This window comes from Bos taurus, chromosome 25 (genome assembly GCF_002263795.3).
Source record: "Bos taurus isolate L1 Dominette 01449 registration number 42190680 breed Hereford chromosome 25, ARS-UCD2.0, whole genome shotgun sequence".
In the NCBI taxonomy this organism is placed as follows: domain Eukaryota; kingdom Metazoa; phylum Chordata; class Mammalia; order Artiodactyla; family Bovidae; genus Bos; species Bos taurus.
In genome coordinates, this window is record NC_037352.1 from 11418291 (window position 1) to 11443042 (window position 24752).

At 44.0% G+C, this 24752-nt stretch overlaps 1 protein-coding gene across 4 annotated transcripts in view; it reads right to left on the minus strand.

The window, feature by feature from the left end:
• The window catches only part of CPPED1 (calcineurin like phosphoesterase domain containing 1), a 137635-nt gene that overhangs the window by 24424 nt on the left and 88459 nt on the right, over positions 1 to 24752 (minus strand). For 2 of the 4 annotated variants that reach the window (XM_024985002.2, XM_024985000.2), the window contains exon 3: positions 10051 to 10473. The exons of 1 other annotated variant lie outside the window; for it this stretch is intronic. In XM_024985002.2, the coding sequence (XP_024840770.1) occupies positions 10051 to 10473 (423 nt within the window). 4 annotated transcript variants of the gene reach the window in all.

A 24752-nucleotide genomic window follows, 5' to 3' on the forward strand; every position in this document is an offset into this window, starting at 1 on the left:
TGGAGAATCCCATGGACAGAGGAGCCCAGTGGGCTCCAGTCCATAGAGTCGCATAGAGTCAGACATGACTGAAGCGACTTATCATGCATGCAGTGTTAGCCGCAGTGGGGGCAAGTGCCTTTTAAATGAAAGCAAGTTCAGTAAAGAGAAAATTACTTAAACTAGTATAGGAAGTAAGAGTGTTGAGCTAAGTGAGGGACATTTCAATTTTACACAGGAATCCCACTGCTCATTTGAAAATGACACTAATTGCTATTTTAAAAACATGCTGCTAAGTCGCTTCAGTCATGTCCGACTCTGTGCAACCCCATAGATGGCAGCCCACCAGGCTCCCGTCCCTGGGATTCTCCAGGGAAGAACACTGGAGTGGGTTGCCATTTCCTTCTCCAATGCATGAAAGTGAAAGTGAAGTCACTCAGTGGTGTCCGACTCTTAGTGACCCCATGGACTGCAGTCTACCAGGCTCCTCCGTCTGTGGGATTTTCCAGGCAAGAGTACTGGGGTGGGGTGCCATTGCCTTCTCCGATTTTAAAACATGACTCCCCCCAAAAAACCAGCTATAATATTTTGACTTCATAAGCTTAAACAGACACAGCTGTTTCCCCTGTACCTGTGGCTCCTTTTGGAAATATCACAGTGGGGTTTTCCAACAAGATTTTGAATTTTCAGTTTGAAGGTGACCTACAGTGCTCTGTTTTGGGTGCCCAGCATTCCTGGCCTGGGTGCCCAGCACAGGGCCCAAGCTATTTGCTGAGTGGACAGATGCTGACTTAACTTTGGGAATCAGCAGCACACACTTACGCATGCCAGATTCGCAATTTATAAATATTTACCATTAGGATTTGATTTTAACTTTAATTAGCCCAACTGTTAAGGATACCTCCGAAGTGAGAAATGTAATCCATTACTTCGCACCAGATGTAGCTTCCGCAGTTGGTCTTTTATCTCGGTTTATGGTGAGGGAGACACAGACATCAAATGACTAAAGCATGAGGTTTTACGGTGAACTGATGGAAACATAAAGCAGACCAACCTGGAAGATGAATTCAAGACCAAATGTAAATTAAAGAGGCTGAAAAGTCCTCAGGCTGATATGCCCCCGGAAACTGAATTCTACAGATGCTCAAAAAAAGGACTGCTTGTTGAGTTCTTACTCTAAAGTCAGTTAAAAAAAGAACCATTAAGATAGCTTGTTTTTGTTTTAGGGCATTAAAAACAGAAAGCTCTGTTTGATGATGGCCGTTGCCTGTGGATCCCTTTCCTGGATTCAGAAAAATCTGACTATGAGATTACACCTTCTAAATTGGTGTGTTTACCAGCGCATTAACTGGTGGAGGTGTGTGTTTAAAAAAAATAAATGCGGAGTCAAATCCTCTCACTAAATTCCATAGGAATTTACCATCTAGTTCAGTGCCTCCCAACCTCTTAAACCAATATGCACTTACTACAAAGCTGCAAAGTGTGTATTCCTCGTTCACTCCGAAAACCCTCCTTGAGATAGTCTACCTTTCTGCACAGCCCAGAAGTCAAGAGGTTTCTTGTCTAGTTTCACTTCCTTAGTTTGTATTCTGAAGAGAGCTGCTAATTCCTCTTCCAATATGTGAAGTTATCTTGGACAACTGCAGGCAAGTCCGCACACTTAACGTGCCTCTCCTTGCTTTGTACACACTCACCAACATCCTCCCAAGAAGAAGTTGCCCGCTCCTGCCAGCCCTGGGGGGATGGGGGTGGGGAGGAAAGCTCTAACAAAAGGAGGAAGCCAGACCCCAGGTAAAGCTATTGCCTGCTGTGGGCGCGCACTCTGGTCCGGGTCAGATAAGGACATACCACCCTTCATCAAGCAGAGGCCACACGCACTCTGGTCCGGGTCAGATAAGGACATACCACCCTTCATCAAGCAGAGGCCACGTCCTAGGCGTGGTGCTGCGTGCTCTTACACAGGCCTCCCTTTACCTGATTCTCACATCAACCCTTTGTGAGAGACACCTGTGAGGCTGGGATGAGTAGCCCCGTTTAACACGGGAGTAAACTAAGGCACGGAGAAGGCGATGGCACCCCAACTCCAGGACTTTTGCCTGGAAAATCCCATGGATGGAGGAGCCTGATGGGCTGCAGTCCATAGGGTCCTGAAGAGTCGGACACGACTGGGCGACTTCACTTTCACTTTTCACTTTCATGCATTGGAGAAGGAAATGGCAACCCACTCCAGCGTTCTTGCCTGGAGAATCCCAGGGACGGGGGAGTCTGGTGGGCTGCCGTCTATGGGATCGCACAGAGTCGGACACGACTGAAGTGATTTAGCAGCAGCAGCAGCAGCAAACTAAGACAGAAAGATGTTCAGCAGATTACGGGAAGCCACTTTGCTGGGGAATGGGCTTTCTTGGTGGCTCAGTGGTAAAGAATCCATCTGTCCATGCGGGAGACCTGGGTTCAAACCTGGGTCGGGAAGATCCCCTGGAGTAGGAAATGGCAACCCATCCTAGTATCCTCGCCTGGGCAATCCCATGGGCAGAGGAGCCTGGTGGGCTACAGTCCACGGGGTCGCAAAGAGTCAGACAAGACTTAGCGACTAAACAACAACAACAACTCGGTTGGGGGTGGCACCAAAGGACTTGAGTGCAGGTCTGTCTGAAGCCACAGCCTGCCTGCTGACCTGTGAGGTTATAGGGCCTCGGGCACCCCACCCTTGAGAACCCGTCACCCCTTGTACCACCATCACAAATTCGGCCTTACCTGCCTATTACCCATGCTACTTGGCATGTTATTTTTCTTTCACTTGATGAGATAGTTTTAGTTTTTTCCTCACACATGTTACAAAAGCATGTAAGTGGCCCAGGAACCCTCCCCCGGCTCCCCCCACACCTTGGGCCTCCAGTAGGATGAGCCGCACCCAGGCAGGCCCTCCACTGAGGAGTCTGGGGCCCCTTCTGGGCAGACTCTTCAGTGACCTGGCAGTTGTGACCTGAAGCAGACTGGAATTAGACGTGTGCATATTGCAGACAAGGTCTTGGGGAGAGAAAGGGTCTCACACTGTACTGGGAACATTTCTCTAAGCCAAGGATGGGAAATCTATGGCCTTTAGGCCCACCTCCTGTTTGTGTAAATAAAGTTTTACTGGAATCCAGTCACACTCACTTGCTGATGTACCACTGATGGCTATTTGCATGTTACAGAGGCCAAGTTGAGTAGTCGCTACAGAGACTGCAGGGCTTCCCTGGTGGCTCAGATGATAAAGAATCTGCCTGCAATGCAGGAGACCTGGGTTTGATCCCTGGGTTGGGAAGATCCCTTGGAGACGGGAACAGCAACCCACTCCAGTATTCTTGCCTGGAGAATCCCATGGACAGAGGAGCCTGGCAGGCTACATACAGTTCATGGGGTCACAAAGAGTCAGATACAACGAACACTTTCACTTTACAGAGACCACAGCCCAAAATGTTCACTGTCTGACCATATGCAGGGCAAATTTGCTGGTAAATACCAATCAAGAGATAATATGCACATTATCTATGATTCCACTGATGGGTAAACGTGAATCAAGTTCAACTCTATTTCATGTTTACTTACTGAGTGGCTACTAAGTGATAATCTTCACTAGGAGCTGGGTTTATAGAGATGAACAAAGCTGGGACTCCATTTTCTGGAGGAATCAGGATGGAAAGAAATAATTTCAATACAACCCAGTATTAGATGTCAGAGCAGGGTTTGATGTTTCATTTTTCCTATGAAGCAGACCCTGGAAACCTGACCTTTTTGTTCTTTAAAACTTTGAAATTCTAAAACCATAATATTACATGGGCTAAGATCTCTCTCTCCAGTTTTTTTTTTCTTGCATAAATAGAGATGAAACTATAATTCTGTGAAATTACTCATTAACTTTTATAGGAAAGATCAACTTATTGGAATTTTTCATAATTGCCAAATTTGCTCTGGGCTTTCTACTACACAGTTCTAATCTCTGTGTGGAGAATAGAGAAAAGAAAAGGTATCAAGACATCAAGCACAGCTGGGTCAGTGAAAGAGCTAGGCTTTTTTTTTTTTCAATTTTAAGATTTAGTCTTTAAATTAAAATCTGTTATTAACTGGGTCACACATTAACTCTCTGCTGAAAAAGGCATAAGGGATACAGACAATGGCCAAGAGTCTTGACTAAGAATCTATCATCTACTGCCCTTGCAAAATCAGGTGAATTAAGTGAAAGAAAGTGTAAGTCGCTCAGTTGTGTCTGACTCTTTGTGAACTCAAAGACTATACAGTCCATGGAATTCCCCAGGCCAGAATACTGCAGTGGGTAGCCTTTCCCTTCTCCAGGGGATATTCCCAACCCAGGGATCGAACCCAGGTCTCCCATATTGCAAGCGGATTCTTTACCAGCTGAGCTACAAGGGAAGCCCCAAGGTAAATCAAGGGGAAGACTAATTTCTACGTCCTGTGGAAGTGATGAAATCAACTATCCTCGGGCAGAGCGAATGAAGACGGGAGATAACAGTGCCGCTTCACACCTGTGCAACTGTCCTGCCCTGGTAACTGTTTATTTGTCCTGGCTATTGATAACTTTTCCAGATCATACAAAGACTTTCTTTTTTCTTTTTTTTTTGAGCTTCAAAAGGAGAAACAGAATGCATCCGTTTCTAGGGCAACCTGAGCTCGGAAGCTCAAGGCTTTGATTCACGGAGCACATCCCTATACAGGCGGTGGCCCGTTGTATAGTAACACCCCTCCTCCTCATTTACCTCATCCCATTTAGGAAATTAATGCCACAATGTGAGATGATTGTTGATGCTCATTATTAAATCATTTATTCATCCCACACAATGATTCAGAATTATTCATTAAGCTTGCTGGAAGGAAGCTGGGTGTTACCTCCAAGTGGTGGTTTGAGGAGGGGTGTGCTCTTTAAAAAGGATATTTTATAACAACACAATTATCATAATTAAAAACTACCCTGATATTCTGATGAGCTTTTGACATATTTTTGAGGACTGGCATTTTAGCACATGGAGATAAATGAGACTGAAATAGTATTTGGGAATAATATTGCTGTGGGGGATAAAAAAGCTGGAGGCAGTATTAAATACCATCTGTCATCATCACCCCCAAATTGATCATGGTCTTTAAGTTAATGAATTTCACAAAATGTCACTTGAACTGCTGGCTTTCCGAAATGAGTTCCAGAATCACATGGCTGTGACCTGAGCAATCTCCTGCATCACTGAGTCGTGGGGGCCTGCATTCCCCATGGCAGCCCACCTACCTGTGCTCCCAAACCCAGAAGGCCGTGCAGGCTGCCATGGAGCTGCGACTACATCTGATCTCTATCTCTGCCCAGCAGTGCCTGTGGCTTGTTCTGAGTTTGAAAGGTCATTAGGCAAAGAGCCTGGTTTGAGAAGCCATGCCACTGGCAGGTGACTGCAGGAAGGGCACCCTTCTTTCTGCTTCTCCCTGGTTGAGCAGGTCTAGGGGAAGACTGCAAGGCCAGTGACCGAGAAGAGCAGCCTGTTCACACATGAAGGGGTTGCCTGGTGGAGTAGCAAGGGGCCACTCGGGAGGAGAGCAATCGACTGTGAGGTGAACCTGGAAAGCAAGTATGGGGGTCAGAACACAGTCACACACATGGCCTCACCCAAGACGGGAGGATCAAACTTAGAACACCTGCCCAACATTTGGAACACACCACGCAGAGGCTGCATGCAGGAGCTCCATGGAGCGGGACCTGGCCTTCCAGCAGGCACATGGTGGGTGCTAAACAGAGAAATGAGCTGGGTTGATCAGCCCCTGGGCCGGTTGGCCACTGAGGGAAAGAGCCTGAGGCAAAGGTCCAGTTCTCCACTCATTCCACAAACTCCAATGAAGCATTCATTACGAGCTAAGACCTGGGCCAGGCCTCCCCTGCACTCAAGGAGCTCAGAGTCTAGGGGGGCTTCAACACCTACAAATGCGCTGGAAACAAGGGAAGCTGGAGAAGAACTCAGCAGGTGGGGCTGGGGACACCTTGTGCAGAAGGTTGAGATGGTGTTGGCCTGATGAAATGAAGAGGCAGAGACGGTGGTGAAGGGTGAGGTCTTATCCTAAGGGTGAGGGGCCTCAGAAGGGTGGATGCTGTGGGGCTACACACCCGTCTGGCTATAGGTGGAGAATGGGCCAGGATGGAGCAAGAGTGGGCCGGGAACTCAGCACTACTGCTACAACCCAGATGCCAGGCAGTGAGGGCCTCAAGAAGCGGACAGGCTGGAGAGATATTAAAGAGGTAGGATTAAAGGCACAGGAGGTATCAGTCTTCCTGAGCAACGAGGCCCAAAACCAGAGGTGAACCCACCAGGGTTCCCGTGCCAGATGCCATTAAGAGCTGATAAGATTATTAACAACAGCCAAGACGTAAGAAGCAACTCAAGTGCCCAGCAACAGATGATTCGATTAAGAAGACGTGGCATATACATACATACACAAACACACACATACACACACACACAATGGAATACCACTCAGCCATAAAAAAGAAACACTACCATCAGCAGCAATGTGAATGAAGCTAAAGACTATTATGCCCGGTGAAATAAGTCAGAGAAAGACAAATACAATATGATATCACATGTACGTGGAATCTAAAAAATAATACAAATGGATGTGTATGCAAATCAGAAACAGACTTACAGACACAATAAACAAACTTGTGTTACCAAAAGGGAAAGAGGGTGGGGGAGGAACAAATTAGGGGGTATGGGATTAACAGAGACAAACCACCATATATGAAAGGAATAAGTAATGCAGATACACTGCATAGATCAGGGAATTATATCCAATATCCTGCAGTAACTTATAGTGCAGGCCCCCAAAATACTGAATCACAATGTTAGATACCTGAAACTAACACAACATTGTAAGTCAATTATACTTCAATTTTTTAAAAAAAAGAGCAAGGAAGAAAACTAGTTCGCCTGCTCTGTCTCGTGCTTAGCAAGATCGTAACCCTGCTTATAACCTGACCGTCCATGTTGTTCGGCCTACAGGGAGAGACTGCCCTGCTGGGGTGAGGTGGATGGTTTCAGCCCTGCTCCAAATTAATACAGTGCTGTTCTGGTGGTACATCAGTCTCTGTGAGCTAGGGCAATTGGAGCCCACCCCTGAGACACAGGCCAGCTCTGGGTGCACCGTCAAGCCCTCCCGGAGCTCGGGGGAGCTGCTGCCCTGACGCGCGAAGAGGCTGGTGCATCCCAGACTCAATGCCACCGTCTGCCCATCCTGGTGGGTGGGCAGCAGGCTTTCCTCAAGGAGGCCCAGTGAGAGTTGGGGGGCGGGCTCTCTCTTTGGAAGTGTCTCCAGCCCTCAGTATCTGAGGGTGTTCATGGGCTGCCCGTGCTCGTCCTACGAAGGACGAGAAACCCAGAACCACAGGCCACTCAAGGGTGTGGGTGACAAGGACAGAGAACAAAGAGCAGCCACGGGGATGGTATTTGCATGGTTTAACATTTGACATGAAAGGGATCATTTCAGTGCCAGGAAGTGCTCTCGCTGGCATTACTCTCTGTTACAAAGCAGTTTCTGTGGGGGTGCTGCTGCCATCTTGACACTTCATTTCCTTGTCATCAGCAAGAGTTCTCTGCACCAAGTCAAGCATGGCAGAAAATTTCAAAGGCCTTAATAGAAGTTCTCCAACTTCATCTCCATGGAACAGTTGGAAAATGTCGCCAATTATGCAAGCTGTTTGTAAAATGTCTTGAAAAGAGAGAAGGGCCTATTGTCCTTTCTGCAAGTAAATGTGAACACATTTAATGCTCAAAGATGAAAAGAGTGTCAGGAGTTTTTTGTTTTTTTTTTTTAATGTCATAAAGGCTTTTATTGTGAGGCAGTGTTTTTATTTTTCCCCTCTTTTTTCTGATCTTGTTTTATCTTAATTGGAAGATAACTGCTTTACAATGTTGTGCTGGTTTCTGCCACACAATAACACGAATGAATCATAATTATATGGGCTTCCCTGGTGGCTCAGATGGTAAAGAATCTGCACGCCAACGCAGGAGACCCTGGTTCAATTCCTGGGTGGGGAAGATCCCCTGGAGAAGGGAATGGCTACCCACTCTAGCATTCTTGCCTGGGAAATCCCATGAACAGAGGAGCCTGGTGGGTTACAGTTTATTGTGAGGTAGTATTTTTATTTTTTTCCCTTTTTTCCTGATCTTATTTATTTTAATTGGAGGATAACTGCTTTATAATGTTGTGTTGGTTTCAGCCATACAACAAGGTGGATGAGTCATAATTATATATATATATATTATATATATATATATATATATATATATTCTTTCCTTCTTGAGCCTCCCACCCCTCCAGGTCATCACAAAACCCCAGGCTGGGCTCTCTGTGTTATATAGCAGCTTCCCACTAGATAGGGATTTTTTTTTTTTTTTTTAATGAATGTTTGCTACTGGGTCAGACCACTTCCTTCTCCCTCAGTTCAGTTCAGTTCAGTCGCTCAGTCATGTCCGAGTCTTTGCGACCTCATGAACCGCAGCACGCCAGGACTCCCTGTTCATCACCAATTCCTGGAGTTCACCCAAACCCATGTCCATCAAGTCGGTGATGCCATCCAACCATCTCATCCTTTGCCGTCCCCTTCTCCTCCTGCCCTCAATCCTTCCCAGCACCAGGGTCTTTTCCAATGAGTTAGCTCTTCGCATCAGGTGGCCAAAGTACTGGAGTTTCAACTTCAACATCAGTCCTTCCAGTGAACACCCAGGACTGATCTCCTTTAGGATGGACTGGTTGGATCTCCTTGCAGTCCAAGAGACTCTCAAGAGTCTTCTCCAACAGCACAGTTCTAAAGCATCAATTCTTCAGTGCTCAGTTTTCTTCACAGTCCAACTTTCACATCCATACATGACCACTGGAAAAACCATAGCCTTGACTACATGGACCTTTGTTGGCAAAGTAATGTGTCTGCTTTTTAATATGCTGTCTAGGTTGGTCATAACTTTCTTTCCAAAGAGTAAACGTCTTTTAATTTTATGGCTGCAACCACCATCTGCAGTGATTTTGGAGCCCAGAAAAATAAAGTCAGCCACTGTTTCCACTGTTTCCCCATCTGTTTGCCATGAATCCTTCTCCCTACACTCTAGCAAATAAAAGAATGTATTTAAATTTTAGAAGAATTTGATGAAGTACACTCTTGGAAGGATCTGAAAGGAGGCATTAGGGCCAAAACGAGACATAACAGTTGTCACAACTGGAATCCTGCCAAGTCACTGATAATGCAGGGAATGAGCTGAGAATGCGCCACTTCTCAGGAAAGGAAAACCGCAGGGGCTCCCAGGAGGAGAAATGAGCTGTGCGGGCTGGTGAGGCACACGGCGCCACCGGGACTGGAGATCTTTGGTGGTAGGGCATCTTCATTTTGTGTGTGTGTGCATGCACACAAGTACCTGTCATGTGTTTGATTAGCTTGAAACTCATAGCAGGGTAAGATCAAACTAAATAGATTTCTTCACCTGCTTCTGGAGGAGAACTCGGTCCACCTCATAAAGGAACAGGGATGAGGCTCCCTGACCTGCTCCGTAGCCACATCGCAGGATTTCCCTGGGTTACATCTAATCCTGTTAGGAAGTGTGGCTCTGAAACATCGTCTGCCCCTGGGCAAATTCCTCCTTCCCAGAGCAGTAAGAAAAGATAACCCTGGCCCCTGCCTTTGCCTGGGGTACCTACAGCCACACTCAGACACCCCTCCCATACCCCCAGCCTTCAGGGTCCCCATTCTCAGCAGTGAGCAGTTACAGTTCAGCCCTCAGCTAGCGGGCTGCTCTAACGCAGTCGGGGCCGTCTTCTGACTGAAGCGTCACAGCCATCCTGCGAGACCTGCTTCCGCTGTTCTACTTGATAGACGAGGAAGCTGAGGCTCGCAGGCTAAGGTCACGCGGCCACCAGTGGCAGAGCTGGGTGAGAACCCAGTTCGGTCCAAGGCCCCGCCCTCTCTCCCCTCTGCCTGGAGAAGGATCTGGACGCCTCCTCTCCAGACCAGTCTCTCCCCCTCGCCCCGCCCCCTCCCCGCAGCCCCGGGCCTACCTGCCTCCACGAACTTGTCTGCCATCTCCTTCCGCACGGACTTGGTGAGGTTGAAGTAGTCGTCGTCCTCGCCAATGCTCTGCAGGAAGAGCGGGATGTGCTGGAAGACCACGGCGTGCCGGCAGGCACGCTGCCCTGCGGTGCGCAGCTGCTGGTCCAGCCAGTGGTCATGCTCCTGCTTCAGGGCGGGGCACCTGGAGGCGTCGTACAGGAACTGGGAGTTGAGAACGAGGAACAGGACACCCCCGACCCAGAAGCTGAAGTAGTCGTCTCCCCAAGTCCGCTGGAACTCCGCGATGGTCTCGGGGGTGGGGACATTGCCCACGTCGTGGTTGCCGCTGACCAGCACCAGCGGGATGTCGCTGTCCACGGTCCTGAGCACCCGCTGTAGGTCCTCTGTCTGCTCCTTCCGCCAGGGCCTCCCTGCAAGAGAGGGCCCTGTTCTGAAACGGCCGAGGCTGTTCCTGCCTTTGCTAACATCAAATAAGAGAGAATAATCTAGAAATCCACTCAACGGGACCCATGGAAACCGCAAAGAGCAGTCATGCTACAAACAAATCAACATGTGAGGTGGGGAACCTCTGTCCCCCTTCCCATGGACATTCAGCAGCTAGGTGACTAACTGACCCAAGGTTGCTGACTGAGCTGATGGTGCAGGCTCATTCTAATTGTAAATATTAGTGAAGCTGAATTTCTATCTTTTATTTAGAAAATAAATAGAAATAATTTCTGCCCTGCTTCAAGGGGTCATCAACTGCACCCCTGAGGTGTGTGGACACAGTCGTGAATGCTAATCTCCAACAACAGGTATTTTTCTTTTTTTTTTTCACAATACACATGACTCTGCAGACTGTGTGACCACCTTTATGGGAAAAATTTTTGAATCCAAATAGCTACATCAACTGGCCTGTGCATCCTGCCAAACCCACCTCTTACGGAGGAAGACGTATTTTATATTCTACTGACAGTGTCTAGGGGCTTCCCAGGTAGCTCAGTAGTAAAGAGTCTGCCTGCAGTACAGGAGCCACAGAAAGACGCAGGTTCGATCTCTGGGTTGGGAAGATCCCCTGGAAGAAGGCCTGGCAACCCACTCCAGTACTCTTGCCTGGAGAATCCCATGGACAGAGGAGCCTGGCAGGCTACAGTCCACAGGGTTGCAAAGAGTTGGATACAACTGAAGTGACTTACCACACACATACAATAGTGTCTAAGAGTGCAGAGGCTCAGTGCCCTAAGGTGAAGCACATTCCCCCTGGGACTCCAGAGTCATCCCGGAGATGACTGTTTGGACAAAGAGTGAGGTTCCCCCCTCCCTCAGCTTCCTGGCTTCCACACTCCCTATGATAATGTTTTAAAGCCTTAATAAATGGATTTTGAAATGACCAATTTAACCTTGGATCTGTTTCTTTTTGTGCCAATTTATTCAACAAATATTTACCGAGTACCCACGATGTATAAAGTCCTGATTTAGTTACCCGGGTGAGGTGTGAGTCAGAGACACAAACCCTTCCTTTCAAACTGGTCAGTCAGATATTCTGTCAAGTGAATTACAGCAGCACACCTATCTGTATCAGATAGTACTAAAAATGATTGAGAAAACTACAGTGGGGAAAGAACAGAATCCCTGATCGTCCTCGGGATAAGCTCAGCATCCTGCAAAGACAGAGAAACAGTGAAAGAAAGTGGCCTGCCTTCACAAGGCATGATTAAAAACTCACCTGAAAAATCCTGCCACGAGCAGATAGAAATTATACCCCACACTCCATTTCCATCATGAATTAAAAAGAAAGCAGAAAAATCTTTACAAAGCAATTACAGCTCAGACCATAAAGCAGAAGCATAGTCTAGAAGGTCAGGAAAAAGGCAGATGTGAAATAGGAACTGCTGGAACTAACCAGAGCCTGTTGGGCTACCGACCTCCGTGGTGGGGTCACGGAGCAGTCGGACATGACTTAGAGACAGAGAGAGAGACAGAGCCAACTCAGGCAAGAAAGAGAGGGAAAAGACAGTCATTTCAGCAATTACAACCACAAGGAGATCAGCAGTAGTGAAATTTCCTTTGCTGTTGGGTCGCTAAGTCGTGTCTGACTCTTTGTGACACTATGGGATTTCCCAGGCAAGAGTACTGGAGTGGGTTGTCATTTCCTCCTCCAGGGGATCTTCTCAACCCAGGGATCAGACCTGCATCTCCTGCTTGGCAGGTGGATTCTTTACCACTAAGCCACCTGGGAAGCCCTGAGATTTCCTTTATGGCCAAGTATAGGCCTGTTTTTCTAAATATCCCATGAGAATATGTGAAGAATGTGCATTCTCTAACTATTGAACATGGAGTCCCTCATATTTACACTCAATCAAATGTGTTAATGGGGTGATTCAAAGCTTCTATGTCATTATTCTTTGCTTTTGGCCTATTGAATCTATATCAGTTTCTGAAAGACTTGGTTAGGTCCCACTGTAATTATGGATGAATCCATTTCTCCTTATAATTCTGCCAAGTCTGGTATTCACTTACTTTTAGCTATGTTGTTAGATACTTCAGAGTTCAGAATTCCCATATCTCACAGAAATATTTTTATGTTTAATCCTAATAAAATACATTAAAAAAAAAAGAAACAGGTAGATCTATATTGATGTTCTGGAAAGATCTGTAATATAAATTAAATTAAAAAGGAAAGACATGGAGGGGTAAAAATTACACACGTTTTAGAAAGGCTTATACATATTCATATCTTATGGATACAACTTTTTCAAAGATACAAAGGAAACTATTAACTCCAGTTAAAGCTAGGAAACAGAAGTGGGAAGTGAAGGGAACTTTCATATTTGGCTTAAAACCCTTTATACTATATTTTAAAAGTTCCTTCCTTTCTTCCTCACTTTTTGAAGCTTATGTATCATTTTCATTTTAAAAAAGAATTAAATTTTAGGGCTTCCCTGGTGGCTCAGGGGTAAAGAATCTGTCTGCCAATGCAGGAGACATGGGCTTGATACCTGGTCTGGGAATATTCCACATGCTGTGGAATAACTAAGCCTGCGCCTGACAACTATTTAGCCTGTGCTCTAGAGGCCGGGAAATGCAACTACTGAGCCCATGTGCTGCAATTACTGAAGCCCGTGTGCCCTGGAGCCTATGTTCTGCAACAAGAGAGGCCATCACAGTGAGAAACCCTCACACCACAATTAGAGAGTAGCCCCTGCTCCCCACAACTAGAGAAAAGCCTGCACAGCAACAGAGACCCAGCATAGCCAAAAATGAATAAATTAACTAATTTTAAAAAAGAATTAGAATTTTAAAAGCTTATTATTTTCATTTAAAAAAAAAAAAAGAATTTTAAAAAATCCTTAGCTCTGGGATCCTAAGGATGAAAGAAGATTCGGGGGATGGCCAGTCAGGTGGCTGTATTTCCAGTGGATCCCAATCTTGGGGTGAGTGGAATTTTCTGGAGAAAGGCTGGCTGACCCACGGTAAGAGCTCAGGAGAGGAGAAGAGCAGGTCCTGCCTGGCACTGGGGACCAGGAAGCCTCTCCCTTGTTGGTGCTGGGGATTTGCCTATAGCCAGCATCTGCCTCGTCACTAGTCTGGCCTGACCCTGAGGCTCCTGATTTGAAGAGGTCATTGACTGATGTTAGCTGACCTTGGACTGTGCTGTGTTGATTCTAATGCCCTCTAAGACCCCAATGGTCAGTTCTTTTCCCAGGTGAACAGACTGCTGGTTACAGAGGATGTATCCTTTATGACTTCAAATGGGATAAACCATCTCAAAAGGACTCTATGAATCAAGAGCAATTTATCACTACTTTTCATAACCCATTTCCTAAAAGACTCCAAAGCCACCACAACTGTCTCCTTTCCATTGACTTGGGGATATTTTCTGATGCTCAGTGCTAGCCAATATTTACTGATTGCTTACTCCAGGTTAGGCACTGTTCTGAAAACTGTTCGAGTATTAACTCAGTTGACAACCAGTGAGGGACTTGAACTTGGCGCTCCAGCTATGAGTGTGGGCTCTCATTACAGCATCCTGATCCACAGGGATGAGGACTTTATAATACACCAGAGTGAAGAATCTCTCCCGTTCTTGATTTTCAAAAGACATTTCATCACAGTGCTTTACGCACGGCCTAAGCCAGACACAAAGAATGTTTAAGCAGTTAATGAGCACGCACAGAGAAGTTCAAAGTGAGCACCTCAAACAAACGACTTGATTCAAAACTTGGAACAGAGGCCTTGTCTAGAAAGCAATTTATAGTGAAGAGCTGTGAATCATACATAATAATAGGTATATTTCAATAGCTGTGAAATATACATAATAATAGTGTCTGTTTGTTTCCAAACTCCAGAAGGATGCTGCTCTTGGACAATCACAAACAATCCCCAATAACCTGTTAAAACACATGAAGCCCATCTTCCCTGGATCCTCTCAATCAGAAACGAGTCTCTCAATGGATAAAGAAGATGCGGTGTGTGTGTATACGCACACACAATGGAGTATTAGTCATAAAACAGAATGAAATAATGCGATTTGTAGCAACATGGATGAAAACGGAGTGTCATACTCAACAAAACAAGTCAGACCAAGAAAGAGAAATGTCGTATGACATTCCTTATACTTGGAGTCTAAAAAGAAATGACGCAAATGAACTTACTTACAAAACAGAAATACTCGCAGACTTAGAAAATGAACTTGTGTTTGCCAGGGGGAAGGGATAATTAGGGAGTTTGGGAAGGTCTTGTACACATTGCTACGTTAAAAATGGATAACCAACAACGACCTATTGTATAGCACATGGAACTCTACTCAATGTTATGTGCCTGCCTGGATGAGAGGGGCACTGGGAGGAGAATGGATACATGTCTATGTATGGCTGAGTCCTCCAGCTATCCACCTGAAACCATCACAACATTGTTAATCAGCTATACCCCAATACTGCCTCTTATCCTTATCCATCAGAGGGCAGACATAATGAAAACCACAATCACAAAAAAATAACCAAACTGATCACAGGGGTCACAGCCTTGTCTAACTCAATGAAACTATGGGCCATGCCATGTAGGGCCACCTAAGAAGGACGCGTCATGGTGGAGAGTTCTGTCAAAATGTGGTCCACCGGAGAAGGGACTGGTAAAACATTTCAGTATTCTTGCCTTGAGAACCCCATGAATAGTATGAAAAGACACAAAGATAGGACACTGAAAGATGAACTCCCCAGGTCAGTAGGTGCCCAATATGCTACTGGAGAAGGGCAGAGAAATAGCTCCAGAAAGAATGAAGAGACGGAGCCAAAGTGAAAACAATGGCCAGTTGTGGATGTGACTGGTGATGGAAATAAAGTCCAATGCTGTAAAGAACAATATTCAACAGGAACCTGGAATGTTAGGTCCATGAAACAAGGCAAATTGGAAGTGGTCAAACAGGAGATGGCAAGAATGAACATCAACATGTTAGGAATCAATGAACTAAAATGGACTGGAAAGGGCGAACTAAATTCAGATGACCATTATATCTACCACCATCGGCAAGAATCCTTAGGAGAAAGGGAGTAGCCCTTATAGTCAACAAAAGGGTCTGAAATGCAGTACTTGGGTGCAGTCTAAAAAATGACAGAATGATCTCTCTTTGTTTCCAAGGTAAACCATTCAATATCACAGTAATCCAGGTCTATACCCCAACCACTAATGCTAAAGAAGCTGAATGGTTCTATGAAGACCTACAAGACCTTCTAGAACTAACACCAAAAAAAAGATGTCCTTTTCATCATAGGGGACTGGAATGCAAAAGCAAGAAGTCAAGAGATACCTGGAACAACAGGCAAGTATGGCCTTAGAGTACAAAATGAAGCAGGGCAAAGGCTAATAGAGTTTTGCCAAGAGTACACACTGGTCACAGCAAACACCCTCTTCCAACAACAAGAGAGACAACTCTACATGTGGACATCATCAGATTGTCAATACCGAAATCAGACTGATTATATTCTTTGCAGCTGAAGATGGAGAAGCTCTATGCAGTCAGCAAAAACAAGACTGGGAGCTGACTGTGGCTCAGATCATGAACTCCTTATTGTCAAATTCAGACATAATTTGAAAAAAGTAGGGAAAACAACTAGGATATTCCAAAGGAAAGTGAAAGCGATAGTCATTCAGTTGTGTCCGACTCTTTGCAACCTGAAATTCTCTTGCTTTTTCTATGATCAAATGGATGTTGGTAATTTGCTCTCTGGTTCCTCTGCCTTTTCTAAATCCAGCTTGAACATCTGGAAGTTCTCAGTTCACTGGAGTGGGTAGCCTTTCCGTTCTCTGGGGGATCTTCCCAACCCATTTAGGTATGACCTAAATAAAATCCAGTATGATTATACAGTGGAAGTAACAAATAGATTCAAGGGATTAGATTTGATAGACAAGAGTGCTTGAAGAACTACAGATGGAGGTTCATAACATTGTACAGGAGGCAGTGATCAAAATCATCCCCAAGAAAAAGAAATGCAAAAAGGCAAAATGGTTGTCTGAGGGGGCCTTACAAATAGCTGGGAAAAGAAGAGAAGCAAAAGGCAAAGGAGAAAAGGAAAGTTATACCCATTTGAATGCAGAGTTCCAAAGAATAGCAAGGAGAGATAAGAAAGCCTTCCTTAGTGATCAATGCAAAGAAATAGAGGAAAACAATAGAATGGGAAAGACTAGAGATATCTTCAAGAAAATTAGAGATACCAAGGGAACATTTCATGCAAAGATGGCACAATAAAGGACAGAAATGGAATGGACCTAACAGAAGCAGAATTAAGAAGAGGTGGCAAGAACACATAGAAGACCTTCATGCAGATAACCATGATGGTGTGATCACTCAGACATTCTGGGGTGTGAAGTCAAGCAGGCCTTAGGAATCATTACTATGAACAAAGTTAGTGGAGGTGATGGAATTCCAGTTAAGCTATTTCAAATTCTCAAAGATGATGCTGTGAAAGTGCTGCACTCAATACGTCAACAAATTTGGAAAACTCAGCAGTGGCCACAGGACTGGAAAAGGTCAGTTTTCACTCCAGTCTCTAAGAAAGTCAATGCCAAAGAATGTTCAAACTACCACACAATTGTACTCATCTCACAAACTAGTAAAGTCATGCTCAAAATTCTCCAAGCTAGGCTACAACTGTACATGAACTGAGAACTTCCAGATATTCAAGCTGGATTTAGAAAAGGCAGAGGAACCAGAGAGCACATTGCCAAAATCCACTGGATCATAGAAAAAGCAAGAGAATTTCAGAAAAAACATCTACCTCTGCTTCATTTACTATGCTAAAGCCTTTGACTATGTGGATCACAACAAACTGGAAAATTCTTAAAGAGATGGGAATACCAAACCACCTTACCTGTGTCCTGAGAAATCTGTATGCAAGTCAAGAAGCAATAGTCAGAACTGGACATGGAACAACAGACTGGTTCCAAAGTGGGAAAGGAGTACTTCAAGACTGTATATTGTCACCCTGCTTATTTAACTTATATGCAGAGTATATCATGCGAAATACCAGGCTGGATGAAGCACAAGCTGGAATCAAGATTGCTGGGAGAAATATCAATAACCTCAGATACTCAGATGACACCACACTTACAGCAGAAAGCAACAGGAACTGAAAAGCCTCTTGATGAAAGTAAAAGAGGAGAGTTAAAAAGCTGGCTTAAAACTCAACATTCAAAAACATGTGGTTCCATCATTTCATGGAAAACTGACTGGGAAACAATGGAAACACTGACATATTTTCTTGGACTCCAAAATCACTGCAGATGGTGACTGCAGCCATGAAATTAAAAGATGCTTGCTCCTTGGAAAAAAAGCCATGACCAGCCTAGACAGCATATTAAACAGCAGAGACATTACTTTGCCGACAAAGATCCATCTAGTCAAAGCTATGGTTTTTCCAGTAGTCATGTATGGATGTAAGAGTTGGACCGTAAAGAAAGCTGAGCACCAAAGAATTGATGCTTTTGAACTGTGGTGTTAGAGAAGACTCTTGAGAGTTCCCTGAGCTACAATGATATCAAACCAGTCCATCCTAAGGAAATCAGTCCTGAATATTCATTGGAAGGATTGATGCTGAAGCTCCAACACTTTGGCCACCTGATTCGAAGAGCTGACTCATTGGAAAAGACCCTGATGCTGGGAAAGATTGAGGCCAAGAGGAGAAGGGGACGACAGAGGATGGGATGGTTGGATGGCATCACTAACTTGATAGACAAGAGTTTGAGTGAGTTCCAGGAGTTGGTGATGGACAGGGAAGCCTGGCATGCTGCAGTCCATGGGACTTCAAAGAATAGGACACGACTGAGTGACTGAACTGAAGTGATACCCCAATACAAAATAAAAAGTTTAAAGTTTGAAGGGAAAAAAAAAAGATGAGCCTCTCTTGTGCAGCTTTTTCAGGACTTTCTATACCCCCACCTGGAGGCAATGTGTTGATGTGGAGTCTATGACTCTTGGGTTTGGACCTTGGCTCTTGCCCTTTACAAGAGCCTTGTGGCTTTGACTGAGTCACCCAGGTCCTCTGAGCCTTGGCCTCATCATGTGAGAAATGGGAATGAAAATCCCCACACCTCAGGGCAGCTGTAAGAATTCCTACCACGATGATTCCAGACTTTGGTACAAACAGGTATGCAAAATGTTATCTGTCTTCCCTCCACCCTCAGGCCTGAATGTATTAATTCTTCCCTCTTTCTCAGTAATCCAACTGTGTACACACAGCAATCAGTGTACCATTTTTTGGACTTCCCTGGGGGTCCAGTGCTTAGGACTCCACGCTTCCACTGCATGGGGCATGGGTTCCATCCCTGGTTGGAGAACTAGGATTCCAGAAGCCAGGCAGTGTGGCCAAAAAGGGGAAAGAAAATCATTCCTGAAGGAATGAAAACATTCTCCAGGAATGTGAATAATTTTTAGGTAAGAATTTCGAAGTGAAAGAGTAAATTCTAGATGGTAAAAACCCAAGTTGAATGAAAACATCTGCATTTTCCTAAACATGCTCATTTGTGGATGTCAGAATTTTCTTTAGGGTCAGAACACCACCATCACCTTAGAATTAACATAGCTTATAGCACACCTTAGCACAGCTTTCTAAAGAAGTCATAATATTGTAGCAAAGCCCAAAGCCAAACCTCAGGAGCACCAGGAAGATAAAAAAATGGAAACCTGGCCAAGGATCTAGAGAGCCCATGAGATGTTTATCAAGCAAGGCTCTGTGCTTTACCAAGAAGACAGGAAGTGAGGTAGAAAAACAAGACACTGGCTAAGGAAGAACTGCAACAAATGACTCAAAGAGAGAAGGAGAAGGATTGTTCTGGGCTGGAACTGGATGAGGGGCATCTGCTGAGAAGTGGGTACAGAGACCCACTGAGTGAACAGACACCAGAGGTCAGCACACACCTGCTGCATGCGAAGGGTAACTCTGCATGGGACTGGCAAGGGCAGCGTGGACAGCTAAAATGTGCTTAAAATACCTTTCTTAAAAATGTAATGCAATAAATTAAAATTAAACCAGGAGGTAAAGAATGTTATAAAAATGATAACAAAATACTATTTATATCATTTATTGACTTTGCATTTTTAACATGATGTGGTACTATGAAATGTGTAACTAATTATTGTCAATATTCATCAAAGAAGAGATTATCTTGTTGTCTTCAGATCAGCCTTAAAATACATTGATAAAACCTCTGAGCTGAAGAGAAATAAACATCCTTCACTGGATAAAGGACATCTGTAAAAAACCTAAAGCCAACATATACTTAATGCTTTATGACTAGGAACCAGGCAAGAATGTCTGCCTTCACCACTTGTGTGCAACATCATACCAGTGTGATACGGTAAGAAAAAATAAATAAAAAGCATACAGATTGGAAAAGAAGAAATAAAACCATCTGTTCTCAGAAGATATGGCTGTCTCCATAGAAGAATCCCAAGAAATCTTGAAAGAAAAAAGCCTCTTAAAATTGATAAGGGAAATTAGCTTGCTTATTGTATGAAAAATCAACATATAAAAATTAACTTTATTTCTATATACTGGCAATGAAGAAATGAAGGTATAAGCAGAAGGATTTAAGAGATATTTAGGAGGTATAAACTAGAGGAATCTTTACTGTATTGACTACACGAAGAAGGATTCAAACATAATTCCCAGACATCTGAGCAAGTAGAAGGTTAGCCATGTCATTTATTGACATGGAAAAGACTGGGGAAGAAATAGATTAGAGATAAAAATCAAAAGCTTTTTTTTCAATATAAAAGTTGATGTATTGGTACAGGTAACATAAGAAAAAATAGACAAATTAGACTTCATGACAATTATAACTTTTGTACACCAAAAGACATCAACAGAGTAAAAAGGCAACCTACAGAATGGTAGAAATATTTTCTGCTGCTGCTGCTGCTAAGTCACTTCAGTCGTGTCCGACTCTGTGCGACCCCACAGATGGCAGCCCACCAGGCTCCACCGTCCCTGGGATTCTCCAGGCAAGAACACTGGAGTGGGTTGCCATTTCCTTCTCCATGCATGAAAGTGAAAAGTGAAGTCGCTCAGTAAGTGTCCGACTCTTCGTGACCCCATGGACTACAGCCTACCAGGCTCCTCCGTCCATGGGATTTTCCAGGCAAGAGTACTGGAGTGGGGTGCCACTGCCTTCTCCAGAAATATTTTCTACCAAAATATTTTTCTACCAAATAACAAATATACAAAATGTTTCTACCAAAATATTTTCTACCAAAATATTTTTCTATCAAAAATTGAAATGTATTTTCAACTTATGTATCAGATAAGGCACAATATCCAGAATATATATATATATATATAACTCTTAAAACTCAACCACAACAACCAACCTGACACAAAAGTGGGTAAAGGTCTGAAGCAACACCTTCAAAGAGGATATAAAAATGGTCTATAAACCCGTGAGAAGATGCTCAACGTCACTAGTCATTCAGTTCACTCGCTCAGTCATGTCCAACTCTTTGTGACCCCATGGACTGCAGCACACCAGGCTTCTCTGTCCATCACCAACTTCCAGATCTTGCTCAAACTCATGTCTATCGAGTCAGTGATGCCATCCAATCACATCATCTTCTGTTGTTCCCTTCTCCTCCTGCCTTCAATCTTTCCCAGTATCAGGGTCTTTTCCAATGAGTCAGTTCTTCCCATCAGGTGGTCAAAGTATTGGAGCTTCAGCTTCAGCATCAATCTTTCCAATGAATATTCATGATTGATTTCCTTTAGGATTGACTGGTTTGATCTCCTTGCTGTCCAAGGGACTCTCAAGAGTCTTCTCCAACACCCCAGTTCAAAAGCATCAATTCTTTGGTGCTCAGCTTTCTTTATGGTCCAACTCTCACATCCATACATGACTACTGGAGAACCACAGCTTTGACTAGATGGACCTTTGTCAGCAAAGTAATGTCTCTGCTTTTTAATATGCTGTCTAGGTTTGTCATTGGAGAAGGAAATGGCAACCTACTCCAGTGTTCTTGCCTGGAGAATCCCAGGGACGGGGGAGCCTGGTGGGCTGCCGTCTATGGGGTCACAGAGTCGGACATGAGTGAAGCGACTTAGCAGCAGCAGCAGCAGGTTTGTCATAGCGTTTCTTCCAAGGAGCAAGCGTCTTTTAGGGAAATGCAAATAAAAACCAAAATGGGATACCCACCTTAAATCCATTAAGATGGTCACAATAAACAAACAAACAAACAAAACCCCAGAAAATAACAAGTGTTGGTGAAGACGTGGAGAAATTGCTAACTTTGTACATTGTTACTAGACATATCAAGTGGTCCATCTTCTATGGAAAACAGTATGGTGGCTCCTCAAAAACTTAAAAATAGAATTCGCATATGATCCAGCAATATGCCCCCCAAAGTTGAAAGCACGGTCTTGAGGACACATCTGTACACCAATATTCATAGTGGCATTATTCACCATAGTTAAAACATGGAAACCCAGATGTCCATCAGTGAATGAGTTCAGTTCAGTCGCTCAGCCGTGTCTGACTCTTGGCGACCCTGTGAACCGCAGCATGCCAGGACTACCTCTGTCACCAACTTCCGGAGTTTACCCAGACTCATGTCCATTGAGTCCAGTGATGCCATCCAACCATCTCATCCTCTGTCATCCCCTTCTCTTCCTGCCTTCAATCTTTCCTAACATCAGGGTCTTTTCAAATGAGTCAGCTCTTCGCATCAGGTGGACAATATATTGGAGTTTCAGCTTCAACATCAGTCCTTCCAAAGAACACCCAGGACTGATTTCCTTTAGGATGGACTGGTTGGATATCCTTGCAGTCCAAGGGACTCTCAAGAGTCTTCTCCAACACCACAGTTCAAAAGCATCAATTCTTTGGTGCTCAACTTTCTTTGTAGTCCAACTCTCACATCCATACAAGACCACTGGAACCAGAATGTGGTATATACACACAATTCAGCTTTAAAAAGAAAGGAACTTCTAACCCAAGTTACAACATGGAACATTCTTGAGGACATTATGCTTAGGATAACTTGCCAATGACAAAAAGACAAATATTGTATGATCCCACTTATATACTGGTGTTGGCATTTCAAGCCAAAGCACAGGTAGGCTCTGAATTCACAGTCTGCCTCTGTGAGGGGTGCCCTTTGTGCAGAATCCCTTCTCAGTCTCAGTTCTCTAGCCCTTAAAATAGAAATTTTATCATCTCCTTTACGGAGATGCTGTAAGATAAATGAGATCATGCCTTAAGTGCCCGATGTGTAGTGTGTGTTCACCTGCCTATCTCTAGGCCCTAACCCCCTCCCCACCCAGCCCTCCCAGTAATAAGGTGAGGAGGAGGGATGTGAGACCTTAGGTCATCTGAGACCTCCCTGATGTCCTCCTCATTCTCAGGCTTAGGCCCCTGGCTCTGCTGCTGTCCCCTGAGCTGTGCAGGAAAGGACAGCACACATGTGTATGCTGACACCCTGGCACGTGAGTGGAGAGACCAGCCAGCTCGCCTTAACCTGGCAATTTGTGATGTCTGGAGGCCACATGGCACTGGTGAAAGATGGATGAATGGATGGGCAATGCTAAGACACTGGTACTGAGGGAGAGCCCTGCCAAAGACAAGAACTTCCAATGCCAGCCCCCGAGATCTCTGGAAATACCATCACAGGTGCCCCTTTGTCACATGAAGGTTAGAGCAATCACATTAGGGCATCTATTAAATGGTTAATATCATAAACCGAAACTCTTTGCAGGGCCTAGTTAGAAATAAATTCACTGTATCTAGTGTCCAAGCAATTCCATTTGTAACAATTTATCATACAGAAATATACTCGTGTGCAAGACATGACTATTCACTGTAGTATCATTTGAAAAGTGAAACTGTTAGCCCCTCTGTTGTGTCTGACTCTTTGCGATCCCATGGACTGCAGCCCACCAGGCTTCTCTGGCCATGGAATGCTCCAGGCAAGAATACTGGAGTTGGTAGCCATTCCTTCTCCAGGGGATCTTCCTGACACAGGGATCAAACCCAGGTCTCCCACATTGCAGACAGATTCTTTACCATCTGAGCCACTAGGGAGTATCATTTGAGAAGATATAAAAATGTGAAATGACTTAAATGTTCATCAATAGAGTGTGTCCTTATTATGGAACAAAGAACAGGTAAATGTGTATAATATAAGTGTATATTTGTGTTTAAATATGTAATATAAGTATATAATAAACAGGTAAGTAAATATATACTGCTAAGACTTGTGAACCTATGTCTTGGGCAGAGAAGTTAGGTGAAAACAGTTAAATTGCAAGAGCTAGTATATGTAATTCTGTTGAAAATAAGTCAATAATTTGTATATTCAGAGAAAAACATTTCTGGAAAAATATGGACAAACTATTAACAGTAATTATCTGTGGGGGACTGGAATGACAGAAATCATTTCAGTTTCCTATGAAGTCTGAATTCTTATAATGACCATGAATTACTTTTATAATCAGAAAAACAATGAAGACATTTAAAACATAACAAATGCACTAGAATTAGATCTTGTTGAGTAAACAAATATAATTTTAATGGGAACAAATATAAAACAAATGACAAGGCCAATGTGTAAGACAAGTTCTTCACTCTCAGAAAGAAAGAAAACAGAGAAAAGACCAGGAAGGTGTTTTATAAAATTATTTTTTTTATTTCATATAAACAGAATCTAACAATACGTGGTCCCGAGTAGCTGCCTTCTTTCACTTATCAGTGTTTCCAAGGCTCATTCATGTTCTAGCTAGACACGACTCCATTCAGTACTCCATTCCTTTACTGCTGAATGATATTCTATTGTACGGAAGATACTTTGTTGACTTTATCCATTCATCAGTTAAGGAACGTAAGGACTATTTCCACTTCTTGGCTAGTATGAGTGATGCTGCTATAAACAACTATAAACAAGTGTTTGTGTGGACATATGCTTTCATTTATCTTGGGTATTTCTCTAGGAGTGAAACTGCTGGATCATATGGTAACTGTATTGTTAATCATTTAAATAACTGCCAGACTGTCTCCCAAAATATTGTTTTACATTTTACATTCCTACCAGCAATGTACAAGGGTCCTAATAATTTACAATACTTACTATTGTTTTTTTGGTCAGAGCCACCCTAGTGGGTATAAAGTGGAATCTCATTGTGGTTTTTATTTGCATGTACCTAATGACTAATGATGGACATCACCATGGACA